The following is an 18,977-nucleotide window of genomic DNA, read 5'->3' on the forward strand; positions in this document are numbered from 1 at the left end:
ATTTATCTGAAAAGTGTCTGTTTATAGTATCTGAGGTCTTAACATCATTTATGAATGTGTACACCAAAAGACACAGCTTGGGTAAAACTTAATATTTCTAGTAAGAGACCAAAACTAACAATAGCAGAAAAAGTTATTCTAAGTGACTAACGTCAATATGAGCTTCCCAAGATAACACTGCATAATTAAAAGTAATACTGTCTGAACACCTGTAAAACAGGCACTGCAGTTGCTAATGGATATTACTGGCCTAATTACCATCATCAATTATGTCCAGAAGAGATTAATGATCCACACAAATTAAGAACCTAAGCAAGTAAGCCCATCAGCTCACCTTCAATGACCACCATAAAAACCACGTTAGTTAGTGCCCATGCCGACGTGATTTTATTTTTTCTGTCCACCCATATACCCCATGATTATAAAGCATAAATGTAATATAAGCTTTTTATTTTTCAAAGAAATGGTTTCCTCAAGTCAGCCTATTTAAGTCTGACTTGACATGACATCCAAAGTAGAATATTCTGTATGCCAGACATTACCTGTGTGAAGTTTGCATTATTTTTCAACTTTCTTATTATTTTACATATGATAATTTTGTGAATTACCCAGGGCCATGTTAAATATAATTAGAAATAATGCAGTATGGAGAAGTCTGAAAGGAAATAAAAGGTCTACTCTAGTCTACTCAATGAGAAATATCCCTTCACAATATCACATATCATAAGAAATGTTGTTTGGCTAAAAAGTCCACTAAGAAGTAGTAAGCACCAAGCCCCTAAGCAAAATAAACTTGTAAGTCACTTATATTTCTTTCCAGAATTTATAAGTTTGCATCCACCAATCAAAGGTTATATAAAATTCAATTAGGAATAGACTTACAAGACTGCCAATTCCTCTGTCTTGCTTCATCATAAAATTGACGCAACACAAGAAAGTCAATAACATCTGGCATATCATGATATCTAAACAAAAATAAGATTATTAGACTCCTTGGGTAGCAGCTTATAGTCTAGAGCAACACTGTCCAAAATAAATACAATGGGAACCACATATGTAATTTTTAAACTTTGACTAACCTTATTAAAAAATAAAAAGAAATCAGTGGACTTAAATTTTAATAGTGTATTATATTTAACCAAATATATCCTAATGTTGTTTCACCATGCAGTCAATACAAAATAATATTTTACATTCTTTTTCTTCACACGACGTTTTCAAAATTCAGTGTGTATACTTATGTCACACTCTATTCTGATCAGCCACATTTCCAGTGCTGAATGGCCACATGTAGCTAATGGCTACCATTCAAAGGTTCATAAAATTATTTTTACTTCTAGTGGGTTCCCATCTATCAGAACTTAAACCCACATCTTAGGCTGTCCACAGTGCTCTACTGTTTACCCTGCGGCTAAATGGAAAGAGCGTGCTAACCAGCAAGAGAGAAAATCTAAATGTTTTTCTTTTTTCTTTTTTTAATTGTTTTATTTTAGAGAAAATCTAAATTTAAATAATTCCATAAAAAAGAACACGTACCTAATAGAGAAAGATTTGTCCATAAGTTTTCCATTTGCAGGATCTATAAATGCTAGTTTGAGGCAACAGAGTGTAGGGGGTCCAACCTCATATCGTATTCCAACTATTTTGACCAATTCTTGATCCTTCAACAGATTTAAAAAAAAATGAATTCCTCAAGACTCTAATTCTCTACATACTGCAAAATTTAATCAACTCACAATTTAGGCTTCGAACTCACAATTTAGCAGACCAGTTTAAGTGACTATTAATTACAATTATTTTTGCTAAAGTTAATCTTCACATCTTTTTCAAGATAGACATTTAACACGGTTATTATATAAGGAGTATATTCACTTTAGAAAATACAATAATCCCCCCTCATTCTTGGTTTCCTTTCTGCTGTTTCAGTTACCTGTGTTCAGCCATGGTCCAAATGGAAAATTCCAGAAATCAACAGTTGATAAGCTTTCCATTGTGAGCCATTCTGAGTAGCATGATAAAATTTTGTGCTGCCCCACTGGGGACGAGAGGCATCCCTTTGTCTAGCGTATCCACACTGTATAAACTACCCATCTGTTAGTCACCTAGAGGCCATCGCAACTATCAGAATGACAACTGTTTCGGTACAGGGAAGCTGAAGTTTTTCTAAATTATGCACAAGGTTAAGCCTTTATTCCCATTTGTATTTCTTCTTTTGAAACTTGCACTGCTTGAAGGCAGCCAATCAATGATTCCCTCTCATCATTGATGTTTCTCTCTCCCCCCTCCCTTCCTCTCTGAAATTAATTAAAAAAAATATTTAAAAAAAAAAAAAAAGAAACTTGCACTGCTTTTTAAAATCTGTCCTGGGTATACACATTTTACGATTACTGATACATATTGCAAAACTGCCTTCCTTATAATTTTACGTCAATCAATAATATATGAAGACTACCCAATGATAAACGTAAGTCTTCCTACTAGATCTTAAGGCTTAGAGGTAATAGCAGACATGTTTTTAAGTAGGCCCTAAGTGGTTGGCTCAGTGGATAGAGCATCGGCCTGTGGACTCAAGGGTCCCAGGTTCAATTCCGATCAAGAGCATGTACCTTGGTTGCGGGCACATCCCCAGTAGGGGGTATGCAGGAGGCAGCTGATTGATGACTCTCTCTCATCGATGTTTCTAACTCTCTATCCCTCTCCCCTTCCTCTCTGTAAAAAAATCAATAAAAATATATTTAAAAAGAAAAAAATGTTTTTAAGTAGGAAATAAATGAAGACAATAATGAAATATGGCCCTAGGGCCTAGCCGGTTTGGCTCAGTGGATAGAGCGTCAGCCTGCGGATTGAAAGGTCCCAGGTTTGATTCCAGCCAAGGGCACATGCCCAGGTTGCGGGCTTGATCCCCAGTAGGGGGCAGGTAGGAGGCAGCTGATCAATGATTCTCTCTCATCATTGATGTTTCTATCTCTCTCTCCCTCTCCCTCTCTAAAAATCAATAAAGAAATATATTTTTAAAATAATAATAATAATGAAATATGCTTCCAGGTTCTTTAATGGGTTCAAGTAATTTAATTATACATGTGCTAAATGTTAATACTATCATCTTACCCTAAGATCCATTTTTCTCCATGGCTCCTTGTTAGGGTTCAGTTCATAAATGTTATTTCTTCTGACAGCCTCAATATAAGCTTCATGACCCTGTCGAAAATATATAACCTACAAAAAAGGGTACATTAAAAAATAACAAATAAAAATAAAAATTTAAGAGCAATATTAATGTTTTATGTTCCATATTCATATTTTTAAATTTTATTACTCTCACCTCATCGCCCATTTGTGGAACAAATGGCGATTTTCGAAGTGTGGTGTCAGTTATCCAAACTGGAGGATGACATTCATATACATCTTCCGTATTTGTGAGCTCTGCCGGAGTTATTCTCCGCAAATTCTGCTAAGGGGAAAAAAGAGTTTGGTAAACGAGAAAAGAGCAGCATGCACTCTTTGATTGAAAAATAAATGTCACCATTCAGAATGACTACTTACTGCATGTCACCTGATGACTAGTTCTGAAATGTCATACATATTTGGTTCCTGAACACACACAGGAACATATCACTAGTTTGCATTCCAGATCTACCTAGCACTTTCCTAGAATCTCTTGATTTTAACGTTCTTCGTAACATTTTATATCCTATGCAAGGGGCTAATTTCCAACCTAAATCCTCTTCACTACAAAGCCTGCTCTGCCTGAGACACCAGTATAAATTTCACCACAGACTAATCACCACAGGCAACTGCCTGTGGTTTTACGACTGGCGATAGTAAAATATGACCACAAATTCTTTGATACTCGTACTCTCCAGATTATCCTCCGTTTGAGTATGAGCTCACCTTGCTTCTAACAAACAAAATAAAGCCAAAGTGACAATGTTGGACTTTAAGACTAGGAAATAAAAGGCATCAGGGCTTACCTTTTGCTTACGCTTTTGCATCACTAAAGACTCTCAAGCAGCCCTATGGAAGCTCATGTGGTGGGAAATGAAGTTTCCAGCCAATTGCCCCATGAATGAGCTTCAAAGATGATCATCTAGTCCCAATCAAGCCTTCAGACAAGTCAACCCCAACCATCATGATTAGGCAACCTCATGAGTCCAAATCCCCTAGCTAATCAGCTCCCAAATTCCTAACCCATCAAAACATGATATAATACATGTTTCCTATTTTATGCAGCTAAGTTTCAGGATGACATGTTATACGGCAACAGATAACCAGTACAAAGTCATGGCATCTTTAAATATTGAGAGCTACCTGCACAATAAGAGCACATGCACTGTACATGTAAAGACAAGGGATATTATAATTAGGAAAAAACTATGAAGATAGAGCATAGCAAATAAAAATGGGAAACATAGCAATTACAGGCAAAACAAGAGAAAATGCCTTGAAATGCCTTGAAGTGTACTTCCAGTATTGAATTAATAGTAAAAAAAAAAAAAAAAAAAAAAGTGTTAGGGTTGGATCCTGAGAAAAACAGAACTCTCCTTTTAAGGCTTAAGTTTCAAGTCCAACCCAGAGCAGATTAGAAAGAGAAGTTTTTGGTTTTTTTTAATATATTTTATTGATTTTTTTACAGAGAGGAAGGGAGAGGGATAGAGAGTTAGAAACATTGATGAGAGAGAAACATTAATCAGCTGCCTCCTGCACACCCCCTACTGGGGATGTGCCTGCAATCAAGGTACATGCCCTTTGACCGGAATCGAACCTGGGACCCTTGAGTCCGCAGGCCGACGCTCTATCCACTGAGCCAAACCAATTAGGTCAGAAAGAGAAGTTTTAATAATAAAATAGCTTTTCCAAAAATAAGTTTGCATTTTACATTTACTTCCAGATGATATAACATTGTCAATAAAAATAAAGACTTCAATTTTAAAAAGATTTCTAATTTTAAATGTGGACAGAAACGCCTCTATAAACTGTACATAAGATGTTATTTCTAAAGTTATATTTTTCTTACCTCTCTTTTAGGCTTATTTTCTTTCTTTCTCTTTCGTCTCCTTTTTGGAGGAGATAAATTCTCAGTAGACACTTCATCCTCTGAACTACTACAAAACCGAGTAATACGCCGACGAGATGAAGTTCGTAAAGGAGGCTGCAAATTGATGCCTGCATCAGCTGTCCAATCAGAATATCGCGATGAAGAGTCACTAGAAAAGGAACACACTTTAAGTTCTGTGGAGCCAGAATCTAGCCCCTCATAGCAAATTGTTAATATAACCTCAGGGTGAGAGAGAGGAGAGGAGGGGGAAAGGACAGGCCCCAGGGAGCTTCAACTTGAACAACCTGCCCTCTCCAAAAATGAATACTGAAATGGCCAAAGATCATGAGAAATAGAGGAACCTTCACCGACTCGGGGAATTAGGAAAGAATGTAAGCCTGAGAACATTTTTGTAAGTATAATACAGATGAGACCTCATGGAAGACAACATCTAGAGCAGTGATGGCGAACCTATGACACGCGTGTCAGCACTGACACGCATAGCCATTTCTGATGACACGCGGCCGCTGAGGCGGCTGCATGCCAACGATGAAACATTTGCTGCTCCTGAGGATGAAACATTTGCAAAATAATGTTTTTTCCTCAAAGTGACACACTACCCGAGTTATGCTCAGTTTTTTGGCGAAGTTTGACACACCAAGCTCAAAAGGTTGCCCATCACTGATCTAGAGCCAACTAACAATTCCCCTTCTAAAAAATAGTTATGAAAACAGTAGAGGTCACACAAAACCATAGGTAGCACCCCCGCCCAAGTTGGAGCCGACTCTAGAATAGACTAGAAATGTTCATTAGAATGACAAACCATTAAGTGAATACACTGAGAAGCCCAAGGAAAGCATAGCCATGCTTCTTGCCAAGAGAGGGACTTTCTTAGATATGAGAGATACCAGTCCTAGCCCATCCAGAAGCAAAAGCAGAGTCAGGCCCTAGACAGTTTGGCTCAGTGGATAGAGTGTCAGCCTGTGGACTGAAGAGTCATGGGTTTGATTCTGGTCAAGGGAACATGCCTGGGTTGCGGGCTCGATCCCTCGTCGGGGGTGTGCAGGAGGCAGCCGATCAATGATTCTCTCTCATCACTGATGTTTCTCTCTCTCTAGCCCTCTCCCTTCCTCTCTGAAATCAAGATATATTTAATAAAAAATTTTTAAAAAGAAGAGTCAAATGGGCCCTTGCCGGTGTGCTCAGTGGTAGAGTGTCAGCCCGAGCACCCAAGGGTCTTGGGTACGATTCCCAGTCAAGGTCATGTATCTGAATTGCAGGTTCTTTCCCGAGCCTTGGGGTTAAGGCACATGCAAAAGGCAACCAATTGATATTGATCTCTCTCTTTCTCTCTCCCCCCCCCCCCTCTCTCTCTCTCTATCTCTATCTATCTATCTCTCTTCTCCTGCCCGCCTTTCCACTGTATCTACTATAAAAGCAATGGAAAAATATCCTTGGGTAAGGATTTAAAGAAAGAGTCAAACAGGAAACTAGACAGAATACTAGCCACCAGCCTACCATCAGCTTAAGCAAACACATAAAGGCCTCTACTGGAGCCATCATTGGCCAACCACTTACCTCTCAGGCTCAATAATGCACACTCACACAAACACACACATTCCAAAAGCTTTATATTATAAAAAGAGCTATTCAAAAAAACTTAAGAGCATTTGCATGATAAAATTCAAGAAAAGCACAAGTAAAAGACAATAAATATAGAAATAGAAAGGAAAATGGTGGTTGCCAGGGGCTGGGGATAAAACAGAGAATTGTTGTTTAATACACCTTTTACAAGATTAAAGAGTTCTGGAGATTGGTTGCACAACACTGTGAATGTACTGTACTTAACACTACTGGATTGTACAGTTAAAAATGGTAAATTTTGTTAGGTAAATTTTGCCGCAATTTAAAAAAATTGTTTTTAAGAGTAGACAAGTGTTCTAAAAATCACTCCAGCTTTTCTTAATCATCTATAATAATAAAAGCATACTATGCTAATTAGACCCGAAGGCCGAACAGCGAACTACCGTCCAGATGACCTTCTGGATGACCTTCTGGACAAAGCCAGGGCTGCAAGGGCGTAGCCTCCGCGGCTGCAAGGGCCAACCCCCTTGCACAAATTTCATGCATCGGGCTTCTAGTAATTAAATAAAACAAGACACTATAGTATGGTGTTGTGGACCAGCATACTATAAGTGGAAACAAAACTAAGATTATTTAAATCATATTTAGAAGAAAATTTTCTGGACTAGTGATAGATACATTTTGGAGAGAGAATTATGTACAGGTTATGGCTTCAAGCATCTGTCAAGACAAAGGTGACATTTACCAAGATAAGGAACAGATATTAACATCGGAAATCTGGATAGCAAAACTAAACAAAACATAATACATAATGAATTTAATAATGGGGTGGTTTTTTTGTTATTTACTCCTCCCCTGAGGACATGTTTCTATAGATTTTAGAGAGACTGGGGAAGGAGGGGGATAGAAACGTCAATGAGAAAGAGAAACATCAATCTGTTGCCTCCCACACACACCAACCAGGGATTGAACCTGCAACCTAGGTATGTGCTGACGGGGAATCAAACCGCACCTTTTTTGGTGTATGGGACAATGCTCCAAGCAACTGAACCACCCAGCCAGGCTGTACTAATGCAGCCCAAGACTAACTAGATGTTTTCAGTAAACGTGTTTTACACTCCTAGCTCAAATATTTATAGTCAAATAAAAATGCCCCAAGTATTTTCCATAGAAACAGCTGTTATCTAGTTTTCTTCTCCTTTTACATGTATTAAAAACTCAATGTTGCCCCTAACCGGTTTGGCTCAGTGGATAGAGCATCGGCCTGCAGACTGAAGGGTCCCAGGTTCGATTCTGGTCAAGGGCATGTACCTTGGTTGAAGGCACATCCCCATAGGGAGTGTGTGCAGGAGGCAGCTGATCCCTGTTACTCTCTCATCGATGTTTCTAACTCTCTCTCTCTCCCTTCCTCTCTGTAAAAAATCAATAAAATAAATTTAAAAAAAACAAACCTCAATGTTAACTGTTCTATAGTTGCAAGCTCTTGCATCTTGAATGCCAAATACAGTTCTATCACTAAAATGCTTAAAAGATCAAAAATAAAACCAGGTACCTTGAACTTTCACTATCACTTTCACTTCTTCTATCACTTTTCCATTCTTCTTCTTCTTCGGAAGAACAAGAACCTTCACTTTGATCACAGGAAGTCTGATTGGGGGGGGGGGGGAGAGATAAAATAAAAACCTTGATCTCTGAGTGAAGTTAATGAAAAATCGTGTAAATATTCTTAGCATTTTGGATTTAAACCACTGTAATAGGTATGAACTGGTATCTCACCAGTTTCACTTCCAATTCCTTAATGCCATATGATGCTTATTTGCCATCTACTTTTTTTGATGGGCTTTCTGTTAGATCTTGTGCCAATTTTTAAACTGAGTTTTCTTATTGATGAGTTTTAATTCATGGTATATTTTGAATACAAGTCCTTTATAAGATATGAGTTTTACAGATATTTTCTCTAATTTTGTAGTTTGTCTTTTCATTCTCTGTGTTAAAACTCAAAATGTGAAATTTCATTTTAACCTCTAAAGAATACTGTATTTTCACATATTTCAGGGTAGAGTCAAAGTAAGACATTTGACATTTATTTAAGATTATTTTATATATGTTAAAGTTAGAAACTCACATGTCTCATAGAGCTTGAAGACTCATTTCCAGAAGACAACTCAATCCGTCCAACATTTCTTCTGCCATAATTTGGATATTTACGTCTACATGTCCTCTGCCTAAACGGTGACATCAAAACCACCGAATCTGACTGAAACATAAACATGCAGGTGAAAATCAATATCTGAATAAATACAATTTCAACAAAATAGGCATTCTATCAAATTCACAAAAATATTTCAGGCAAATAATACTAGTTGAAATATAAAAGAAAATATTCTTTAATTATTTTTATTGTGGCCATCTGCTATTAAATCAACCTTGGTATCTTTACTTTTAAGATACTTGGAAGTCATGACTAAATTGGGCACATTAGATCAGCATTTTCCAAATAAAACTATAAGTCAATTGACCATGAATGAAATAACCCAAAAAGTTTATCACTTTAAAAATAAGAATCTTAGAAGTAAAAATATATATTACGAAGCAGTAACCAACCTTAAGAAATATGTCACTATGTGTATACAAAGGATTATCTGAAATAATCCTCAAATATTAACTCTAGTTATGTCCAGGGTTTAAATTTTGGATGATTTGTTGTGAGCACTTTTCAATTCTGCTTGAATTTTTAAAATATATTTTTATCAAAACAAAAAAAATCTTTAAAAATCAGCCAAATAATGGCCCTGGCCAGTTTGCTCACTTGGTACGAGTGTGGTCCCTATAGGCCAGTGGTCGGCAAACTCATTAGTCAACGGAGCCAAATATCAACAGTACAACGATTGAAATTTCTTTTGAGAGCCAAATTTTTTAAACTTACACTTCTTCTAACGCCACTTCTTCAAAATAGACTCGCCCAGGCCGTGGTATTTTTGTGGAAGAGCCACACTCAAGGGGCCAAAGAGCCGCAGTTTGCCGACCACGGCTATCGGTCAAGTTCCGATCCCCAGTCAGGGCACATACAAGAGGCAACCAATGAAGGCATAAGTAAGTAGAACAAGTAGATGTCTCTCTCTCATCAATAAAATAAAATAAAAAAATTAGGCCAAATAAAATAGATTGTATTTTTTAATCTTTTTTAATCCTCACCTAAGGGCATGCTTAGAGGGAGGAAGGGCGGGAGGGAGAAAGACAATGTGAGAGAGAAACAAGAATCAGTTGCCTTTGGGTACATGTTCAACCAAGAATGGAAGAAACCCGAAACCCAGGTATGTGCCCTGACTGGAATCAAATTGACCACCTTTCAGTACACAGGACCAGCTCAATCAGGGCTAGATTGTATTTTTAGGGGGTGGGGTGAGGGTAGGGGAGAGGGTGGGGAAGCGAAGGTGATGCTGGTGGGCAAGGGGGAGGGGCAAGCTATATTCCTCAAACACCAAAGTCATATGTGAAATCACATAATAAAAGCATATATTCCTTGAATTAATATACAAATAAATTTGCACATAGTGCCTTCTGTTTAATAATCAATAGTGTGTATTATCACTTCAACATATCACTGGCTGATTTTAAAATGAATTACATTTTCCTTAATTTGTCAGTACTACTTTTTGTTAAAGCAAAAACTAGTATTGAGTTATATAATTGATAATGTGCAAACACGGTTGGATCAAATCTACCATTCAGAAAAACAATCTGTAAAAAAAAAAATTTTTTTTAAATCAGTTTGAGCTCTGGTTGGTGTGCTTCAATTGGTTAGGGGTCATCTGGTGCACCAAATGCCTACTGGATCAATTCCTGGTCAGGGCACATGCCCGGGTTGCAGGCTCAATCCTGGTAGGGGGCGTGCATCAGGAAGGCAATCAATGTTCTGCTCTCACATTGAGGTTTCTCTCCCTCTCCTTTCCTCTTTCTTAAAAAATTTAACAAAATCATTTTTTTAATCAGCTGAAGGGCATTAAATATCTAACAAGGCTATGAAGAATTAGACAGTAATCCCAAGGAACTAAAGCCCAACCTTATGATCAATTCTGGGAAAATCCTGCAAACACACAATCATTTTCACCAGTTTTGTAGCACTAATCTTACATACATTTTGTGTATCTTCCATGAACTCAATGTTAATGCTATTCATATAATGTTCAAGAAACTCCAAATAGAGAAATTAAATACTAAGGAATAAAATTTTCTTGAGTTTGGAGGGTCACAAACCATTTTAACATCTAAAATTTTTATAAATGCATGATTTGGATAAACTTCAGAAATAGACAAAACTAACCCATAGTTTTAGAAGTAAGACGCTTGGTTCCCTGTGGAAGAAGAGAGAGTGTAGTGATTGGGGATGGACACAAAATGTTTTTGATGGGTTGGTAATGTTCTAGTTCTTGGCCTGAGTGGTCATTAGACAATAATTTTCTAGAATCTGTTAACAGTACTAGGCATTAGGCTACTTTCCTCAAGTTTTCACACTATTCCTCTTTCCTAATAGCTGTACAGCCTTATGTCTACTATTTTAAACCCCAAATAGAAGGCTTTAAGCAAAATATAGTGTTCTAATATTCTCAGTGATCAAAAGAAAACAAATTTCAGTTCAATTTCTAATTTGCTTATTCCTAAGAAAAATAGAATTTAGGTTACCTTTTGTGAGAACTGAAGAGTCTTCTTTTTTCTTCCAATTACATAAAGATTTCTTTCCTCTTCACCTTTCTCTATTCTAAAGTCTTCCAACTTCCTACAAATGTAATTATCCAGTTATATTAGTGAACTGAAGAATAAGTAGAGGATATTAACAGGAAAAAATAATCATCATGATTCTAGAAATCATAAGCTTCTATACTTTTTAAGTTTACACAAGAAATTATCTAAGGTTATAGCAAAACTTAAGTCAAGCTATACTTTATGTTAGAAATTTAATATGAGTATAAATAAAATCTCAGGAACAGCTAGAAGTCCTATTTTTCATATTTTACAGAGAAATGGCCATTTGTTTGTATTCTGATTGGCTCTATTAGGACCAATTCAAACAGGATCTCTCAAATTCGTAACTCAAAGTGTCCCTATAGTTTTCCAAGATTAAAATTCCTTTCTCTAAAGAAAAAATAAGAGCAGAATCCTCCTCCAAACCATTTAAAATGTTTTGTAATTTGTAGAAAAACGGAATAGAATGTTACTACTTCTAATCACCTATATTTTACTTGCATGATACAAAAGAAGCATTATAATGTTACTGTGACCAACTTCAAAGCAAGGGGCCTTTACCATGAGGATGGTACTGACCATTATTTCCCTTCTCCACAGTTAGAGAATGAATGACTGTCCTCATTCTCCAAGTTGAACATTACTAAAAACACACAGCTTTGTTTTGTTTACTTTAAAACCCCACCAGAAAAGATTCAAAACTGACATCTTGGCCATCCTCCAAGACATAACTGGGCAAATGAGTATAAGCACAAACTCAGTAAGGGCAAAAAAGGACTTCTAAGAAAATTACTTTCTCAAGGTTCAACTGTAGCCCATGCTCAAATTACAGTGGGACATTATTTTATCCACAGGGGAATTCTGTATTAGACTCAACCCTTTATAAGTTGTTAATTTTACCACTTTGGTGTGTATTTAAGGAATTATATGAGGTTTTTCACTTGCAGCCAAATTAAATTCCTACGCCATCTGTTTTTACAAAACACTGCATATATTTCATTCTCAATCAATAATAAAACGAAGGCACACTCTAGCCTTCAAAAGTAGTTTGTGTGCATTCCATACCTAATGAATCACTAATTCACTCAGCTAACAAAAGTGATATTATAAAAGATTTTAGAATGAACAGAATTTCTACTATTATTGGATAAAGACAAACTATATGCCTGAACTTGAGCCCCCAAAAAGATTCCTCTACTGGGAAGCAACACTGTGTGCTCACCTTTCTGCAGGGCAGGGTTGTTTCTCTTCTCACATTTTTATCTGTTATCTAAATCAGTGGTTCCCAACCTTTTTTTGGCCATGCCCCACCCCAAGCATCTCTGAAATCCTGATGCCCTCCCTGTGACATATAATTCTTATTATTCAAAAAGTGAACTCCTATTCACATGGAGGAAGCCAAAAAGGCCATTAACTTGGTCTGAACAAGCTTCCAAAGAACATGGCATCCATGAAAGAGAAAAATAAAAGAACGAAAAGACAGCTGAAGTACTGAGGAAGAAATCACTAAGATATTGTTAGAAAAAAACAAAAATATGAAGTAATATGAAAAAATAGCAAATAAATTTCAATACATATAATAGAGAACTGAAATGCATAAATATGTCACAATATATAGTTATATACTATACATGCGGCCCCTAGGACCATAAAAAATGCAAAAAATTCACTGTTAAGAACTCATTCTCAAATTGCCCCCCTGTGGGGCATGTATCCCACGTTGGGAATCACTGATCTAAATTTTTCACAGTAGATATATACTACTTTTATAGGCAAAAAACAAATTTTTAATTTCTCTTGATCCTTACCAAATGACACTCCAATATTATGTAAAATTTGCCACTGCTTTCCACTATAAGGATTGTTGTCAAGGGCACTGACCACTATTGTATCACTCAGCATCTCCTTCATAAACTCTCATGTGTATGCTAGAATACAGTCCTAGAAAGAGCAACACTCTTCTTTGAAAAAATTGTTTTGTGTCAGACAGCTGAATCTCAAAATCCATTCCCCTTTCTTCCTTAGAAACAGAATCTCAACTTTTACCTAGACTCTTTGTTGCTGTAAATGAAAACTATTACCTATTCTCTTCTGTAGCTTAGTATGGCCATATGATGACATTCTGGTCAATGAATTATAAGCAGAAATGTCATGTGGAGTCATTAAGGCTGCTTACTGACATAAAGGATGTCCATTTTACCTTCTGCCTCTCTTCCTTCTTCTGGCCTAAATCTCAGCCTCCATCACAGAGGCAGATATAGGATGGCCAGAATATAAAGACCAGCTTTCTTGAACTTTTGAGTTGACCTTAAGATTAAAATCCATACTCTCAGATGGAGATCAGAAACAGAGGAACCTGAAATCCTGATTAACTAGAACCATGTATTCCAGCCTTAAGCTATTTCCAGTCTTCCTTTATGTTAAGAGAACAAATGCTTGTTTAATGTTCTGCAGGTCTTTCACTCCTGACACCCTTGCTTCCCTTGGTTTTAACAACGAAAAATATCCCAAAATGACACTTTCAGGTCTGATGATCATACAACTCAGACACAACTTTAAGGTTTAATCATAGCATTCTACATACACAATGATGATTTTCTGTATTTCTCATCCCAATTCCAGATTTTGCTTTTCACTACTTTATTGTATACTTTAAATATTCTCAAAGTCACTGTACAATTTATAAGTAGTATCCAATATTTTCTACCAATCACGGCAACGCTTCTTGCTAAACACATGAAGGAAACACTTTTACAAGATTATCTTCAAGGTATTTGTGATTTGGAGACACAAACATGACAAAATACTGAAAGATTTTAGATACTAATGAGAACAGTATTTGCTGCCTCCGTTTCAAAAACTCAGTAGCAAGGAAGACCGTACTGCCCAGAATCTAATTATGAAATATCACTTCCCACTAAAAGAAAATGGAGCTGCATAAGAGAAAAGACTAAGCCCAGGTCTAGCTAAAGAAATTCGCAAGATAAACCTGTAACATCTTGCCATGCCTAACAGCAAGGACACAATGAAAGGCTTCTCCAATCATTTCAAAAGGACTCAGGAGCCAAGATGAAGAGGCCCCTCTGGTCAAAGACTGGACAATTTAAATAGCAATAAGGGATATTAGAAATAAGCTGAATCACAGCAGCTTGATTAACACAGTGACAAATACACACAAATTGGGTCATTACTGGAAGATAACAGGGAATAAATCTTAATTTTGAAGACAAGTAATCGAGCATCCATCCTGTCTTTTATATACAAACTTTACTACTAGATAACCAAATGTTAGATTTGAGAAAATTCTTTCTTAGAAGTTATCCAAGGGAATAAATGAAGACTTCATAGCGTTGAATTATCACTATTTTATAAACCCTAATGAATTAATAAATCTAAGCAGTTAGCATAAATGCCTGCTAACATCACAAATGTGTGTGTGAGCACACGCACATTGTGACCCTCCTCACAAAATTATTACCACTAATGAAATAAATCTTACAAAAGAACTAAAAACATTTATGACATCTGAGACAATTGGAAATTTAAATACTATTTAGTTCTACTGAAGAACTGTTTGTTGTTTTTAAGATAATGATGGCATATAATTATATTTAAGACAATTTCTTATTTAGAAATACATACTGACATGCTTTCAACAAAATGATGTTTACGATTTCAAAATAATGCTGAAGAAAAGAAAGTGGGTATTTGTGTAGATGAAATAAGATTGGCTATAAAAAAAATTTACCATAGAAAAGAGTTAAGGAACAAGTCTGACATTTTCTTACCACAACTAAAATAGACTCCAACCCATTACTAAAATATATTTATATGATTATTTGCTCCACTAATGGATTAAGATATGCAAATAACCACATAAATATATTTTCATATATAAAAACAATATTAATAGATATCCTAAAACAAACCTAAATATGCCTAGTGGTACCTCTGGTACAACCACTCTCCGTTTCCAGGCCTGCAGGTCCCGCTCTGTAGCAATCTGACTACGGGGAGCGTTCTGATGCATCTGACGAACACCTTCTACTTGTCCACTACGACGCAGACCAATATTTGGAGGGGACTGGATGTCTAAGCTTAGTCTTCTAAAACCTAGGGAAAAATTGTCAAGAAATGATTCCAAAACAAAGTTCAATCTATATGCATTTAACACATAATAAGCATTCCTTCTGAGATAGAAACCAAAAATAAAGATCTACTAAAGAAAACTCTGGAAAAAAGAATCCTCATGTGACGGAGATCAAAATGTAGACTACAGAACAAACATTAACTATCAATCTCAATTTCCATTTTTACTAGACTTTCTGAAGTTTTTTAATGTATAGGCATTTCTATTGTAACATTATATTTGAATTCTAAAAACCTTGTCTTCTTCAAAACCACACACTAAAAACACATCTTTTTGGAAAAATAAGCATTGAAGACAGACTCCTCAAACTGCAGTGGCTTTGTAACAAGAGCTCTAACAACATTAATTGCAACCTCAAAGATAATCTGAGCCATTCAGGTAGGCAGCTGCCGAGTGGGTATTAAAAATCCACAAATCTGCAAAGTGGGAAAAGGCTGTCAGCACTTGAACTGGAGCTGCGTGAGTGGTAACAGCAATACAGACAACAGTGAGCTCTGAGCCTGTGCAGAGCTGATCAGCTGGGCACAGGAGGCAAGACAAGCTCCCAGGAGCTGGAAGTCACAGAGGATGGAGACCTGTCTGAGGGAGGAGGGAGTCCCAGGCAAAGTGCTGGTTTCTTAAAACAGAGTGAAGAGGTTCCGCGTACTAATGCAACAGAGAAACTGGGGGCTATGCCTTTCCTGAGGGAGGCTACACATTCTACTCAAGCTACGCTGCTCTTCTGGCATAGGGTAAAATCCACTGGAGTAAGCACAACTTCTGCATTCTTCTACACACAGCATTCTGGTTACCTATGAAATGAACCACTTTGCATTAAATTGGTTCACCCACTAAAATGGCATTAAACATTTATATTAAAATGTACTGATGTGCCAAAACCGGTTTGGCTCAGTGGATAGAGCGTCAGCCTGCGGACTCAAGGGTCCCAGGTTCGATTCCGGTCAAGGGCATGTACCTTGGTTGCGGGCACATCCCCAGTAGGGGGTGTGCAAGAGGCAGCTGATCGATGTTTCTCTCTCATCGATGTTTCTAACTCTCTATCCCTCTCTCTTCCTCTCTGTAAAAAATCAATAAAATATATTTAAAAAAAAGAAATGTACTGATGCTTCAACATTATTTTAATTGAAGAGTCAAAATAAACTTTACATTAACTGCCCGGTCATAGTATTAGCTCTCCAACAATCTGAACAAAACATTGGCACAAGTTTTTATCACATTACTTGTAATGGCAAGAATTAGAAATAACTTAAGTGGCCATAACATGATTAATCACAAAGACTGATTATTCCACACACTGGAGTACATGAAGGTATGAAAAGATGAGTTCTGCACATGGATATGGAGTGATTTCTAGAATACACTGTTAAGGCAAAAAGATGCAGAAGAACACACATGTATCTGTGCCTCTTGCTCTGATGCACTAAGAACACAGCACCACCTATAGTATTCTAGCCTAAAATGTTGCCTGAATCCAATCATGTGATAATCAGACAAATTCAAATTGAGTGCAATTCTGTAACACAGGCCTGAACTAAAGTAGTGCCATGAGGAATCTGTTCTAGATTAAAAGATACATAAGAATTAATTGTTTCTCTCTCATCATTGATGTTTCTATCTCTCACTCCCTTCCTCTCTGAAATCAATAAAAACATCCTTTTTTTTAAAAAAAAGACTTTACATTAGATAGTATTGTGATCAACAAAGTTTGTTGACTGTGGTCACTGTATGATGATTATATAAATGAATATTCTGTTCTTGGAATATATAGGAAGAAACATTAAAAGATATAGTGTCACACCCTAGTTGGTTTGGCTCAGTGGATAGAGCGTCAGCCTGCAGACTGAAGGGGCCCAGGTTCGATTCCAGTCAAGGGCACATGCCTGGTTTGCGGGCTTTATCCCCAGTGGGGGATGTGAAGGAGGCAGCCAGTCAATGATTCTTTCTCATCATTGATGTTTCTATCTCTCTTTCCCTCTCCCTTCCTCTCTGAAATCAATAAAGATATATTTAAAAAATAAATAAGTAAAATAAAAAATAAAAGATATAGTGTCACAATGTCTCCAACTTACTCTAATGCAGTTTAGAAAATACATGAAAAAGAGGCACTGACTGTGAATGTACACAAAAAGGGATAAAGTGAATGTAGCAAAATGATAAAATCTAGGTGAAAGCCCTAGCCAGTTCTGCTCAGTGGAGAGAGTGTCGGCTTGCGGACCAAAGGGTCCCAGATTCAATTCCGGTCAAGGGCATGTACCTCCACTGCAGGCTCCTCCACGGCTCAGGCCCTGGTCAGGGCTCCTGCAAGAGGCAACCAATGTGTTTCTCTCACATTGATATTTCTCTCTGTCTCTCCCTTTCTCTTCCCTCTCTCTAAAAATCAATGGGAAAATATCTCTGGGTGAGGATTACAAAAAATAAAAATCTAAGTGAAAGATATATGGGTATTCATAGTAGTATGCCTAAAACTTTACTATAGGATTGATTTTTCAAAATAAAACATTGGAAGATATAAAGCCTTATGCTATAAATTTCAGAGAAATAAACCTTAGTTCCTCATTAGTATTTATTAGAGTCCTAGTCCACGAATAGCATGACATCCTCAAAAGTTTTAAATGAATCATGGAACTTGCAAATCACCTTGGGCTAGAAACAAAGAGGACACTAAATGAAGATCATGAGCTGAAACTGTGGCAGCCTGACAAGTTGTGCAAATCAGTAATCTAAAGGCTTGGGTGTAATGTCCACATGGGAAATAACACCTTGGGCCTATGTCAGATACACAGCTGTGAACGAGTAACAGATCCCCCAACCTTCCCCCCCTAAAAAAAACAAACTAAACATTGGTCCAAAAACTACAAAGATAGTAAAGACAAAATATAAATTGATCCTAGCAGGATCTGCATATGCCAATGTCATCTTTCACCAAGATTACCCTGCGTGCAGTGACTTTTTGGGGCAGCCTGATTTTTATATCATGTAGTTCAGCACTGAGGTCAGCACTGAATAATAAAGAGATAAGAAATAAAGTACACTTGGCAAATATATTTAAAGTTTCCTTCTACAAACAAAAGAATAAATGCCTTTACTAGCTATAATTTAATTTTTTCAGAGTAGATTTCTATGAAATTAATTATTTTGCCATTACAAAATAAAAATTAGCCTTGGATGAGTGGTTCAGTTGGCTGGAGCATCGCCCATAACACCGAAAGGTTGTAGATTCGATTCCTGGTCAGGGCACAAGCCCAGATTTTGGGTTCAATTCCCGGTCGGGGCACATGTGGGAGGCAACTGATCAATGTTGCTCTCTCTCAAATCAATCAAATCAATTTTTAAAACAACATATCCTTGGGTGAGGATTAAAATACATAAATTAATTAAAATTATAAGAGTCTACATAAGAAAAAAAGAGCAAATTCTCCAACAGACAAGTAGAAATATTGGTTAAAAAAAAAGGTTTTGTTAGCA

General features: G+C 36.8%; 1 protein-coding gene across 2 annotated transcripts in view; it reads right to left on the bottom strand.

The window, feature by feature from the left end:
- Nucleotides 1-18,977, bottom strand: part of BRWD1 (bromodomain and WD repeat domain containing 1) — a 91,982-nt gene that overhangs the window by 40,778 nt on the left and 32,227 nt on the right. For both annotated transcript variants that reach the window (XM_054713550.1, XM_054713551.1), the window contains exons 19-27: nt 15,292-15,475; nt 11,303-11,396; nt 8,745-8,876; nt 8,172-8,266; nt 5,015-5,204; nt 3,323-3,448; nt 3,109-3,216; nt 1,537-1,661; nt 883-965 (exon numbers count right to left, since the gene is read on the bottom strand). In XM_054713550.1, the coding sequence (XP_054569525.1) occupies nt 883-965; nt 1,537-1,661; nt 3,109-3,216; nt 3,323-3,448; nt 5,015-5,204; nt 8,172-8,266; nt 8,745-8,876; nt 11,303-11,396; nt 15,292-15,475 (1,137 nt within the window). The remainder of the gene's footprint in view (nt 1-882; nt 966-1,536; nt 1,662-3,108; nt 3,217-3,322; nt 3,449-5,014; nt 5,205-8,171; nt 8,267-8,744; nt 8,877-11,302; nt 11,397-15,291; nt 15,476-18,977) is intronic.

Source organism: Eptesicus fuscus, chromosome 3 (genome assembly GCF_027574615.1).
Source record: "Eptesicus fuscus isolate TK198812 chromosome 3, DD_ASM_mEF_20220401, whole genome shotgun sequence".
NCBI classification, from domain to species: domain Eukaryota; kingdom Metazoa; phylum Chordata; class Mammalia; order Chiroptera; family Vespertilionidae; genus Eptesicus; species Eptesicus fuscus.